Source organism: Myotis davidii, unplaced genomic scaffold (assembly GCF_000327345.1).
Source record: "Myotis davidii unplaced genomic scaffold, ASM32734v1 scaffold500, whole genome shotgun sequence".
Lineage (NCBI taxonomy): Eukaryota > Metazoa > Chordata > Mammalia > Chiroptera > Vespertilionidae > Myotis > Myotis davidii.
In genome coordinates, this window is record NW_006293949.1 from 139,252 (window position 1) to 140,863 (window position 1,612).

The 1,612-nt window shown below is 39.0% G+C and overlaps 1 protein-coding gene across 1 annotated transcript in view; it reads left to right on the plus strand.

Moving 5' to 3' along the window:
* CUL4B (cullin 4B) overlaps nt 1–1,612 on the plus strand; it is a 48,123-nt gene that overhangs the window by 40,906 nt on the left and 5,605 nt on the right. Inside the window, exons 15-16 of the mRNA XM_006767808.2 lie at nt 348–455; nt 1,305–1,418. Of these exons, the coding sequence (XP_006767871.1) occupies nt 348–455; nt 1,305–1,418 (222 nt within the window). The remainder of the gene's footprint in view (nt 1–347; nt 456–1,304; nt 1,419–1,612) is intronic.

Below are 1,612 nucleotides of genomic sequence, written 5' to 3' on the forward strand. Positions count from 1 at the left end.
GATGAGGAAGAAACACCCACCAGCCGCCCCCTGCACATTTCCTACTGGAGATGTGCCCGCAACCCAGGTACATGCCCTTGACCGGAATCGAACCTGGGACCTTTCCGTCCGCAGGCCGACGCTCTATCCACTGAGCCAAACCGGTTAGGGCAACCAGTGCACTTTTGCAGTGCATTTAATATAGGCTTCATTTTTAGTCCTTTAATAGTTGACTTTTATTTTAGTGATGGTCAGTATTTGCATGTAATTTTATAATGGGGAACTTCTTGAATGGGTCATTATTGTGAAATGAAATGTTTGCATTTTCAGTTTTAAAATCTCAGTATGTATGTTTGATTTTATTGTAGTATATGCAGAACCAGAATGTACCTGGGAATATTGAATTAACTGTGAATATCCTGACAATGGGTTATTGGCCAACATATGTGCCTATGGAAGTCCATTTACCACCAGAGGTAAGAATTGCTGTTTAGGACTTGAATTATAAGCATAGAAATATATGACACTTCTATTTTGTTTGTCATTGAAAAATAGATACTTTTAATAAGAGTTTGTGTCAGTAAGCACACCAATGCAAAATGCCAGCTGTTTTAATATTTTACTCTTCTATTTATATTAATATTATTAGAGCATAAAGATGCCTAGTTTCTGGGTTCAGGGCTGATTCCCCTGGCTCTTCTTTCATTTCCCAAGATTGTACTCACCTCTCTGCTCAGCTCTCAAAAAGTCTTGCTCATGTGTCACCTGGGGATTGGATTGCTGAGTGATGGGGGCTTGAGTAAATCTATCCTAACTCCTTGGGGGAAATGTTGAACCTCAGTATTGAAGCTTAGAAAAGGGGTTAAGACTAGAGAGATAGATACCTGAAAATCTTACAGGGAGATAATCATGGACACCCAGGGAGTAGATCTCTCTCATTAGGAGGGAGAATGTAGAAACAGGAAGAAGATGGCTGAAGCAGAACTTTGGAAAGGGTTGTCATTTGGAAGGTGGTTGGAAGAGGAACCTGTGAAGAAAACCAATGAAGAAGCAATAGTGAGAGAGAGGATCTAGCATGGTGCAGAGGCACACAAGGCATTGGAGGTAAATGTTCCAAAGAGGGAATGATTAAAGCAAGAGTGTGAAGACTGATAAATGCCATTAGATTTGGTAGCTGGGGGACCATTGCCTTATACCAGTGATCAGTGAACCTATTGGATAGTCTTAAAAACATCCAGAAATTAGTATACATGAGGTAAATATAAAGAGTGGTGAATGTGTGATATTGGAAACAGCTTAAATAATCTTTATTTTTTTTACTGTAGATGGTAAAACTTCAGGAGATTTTCAAGACATTTTACCTAGGCAAACATAGTGGCAGGAAACTTCAATGGCAGTCAACCCTAGGACACTGTGTGTTAAAGGCAGAATTTAAAGAGGTAAGTGGATGTTCTCCAAACTTAATTTTCATGTTCATCTTTGATATTGAGGTCATCCCTCCTAACTTGTTTATAACTGTATATTTAATGTCTATATGACAGTGATAGCTTGTCACAGCTTTCTGTATATTATAAGAATTTGGTCTTTTCCACAGTTGATTTGACCCTGCTGCAAAACCAAGAACAGAAACCCT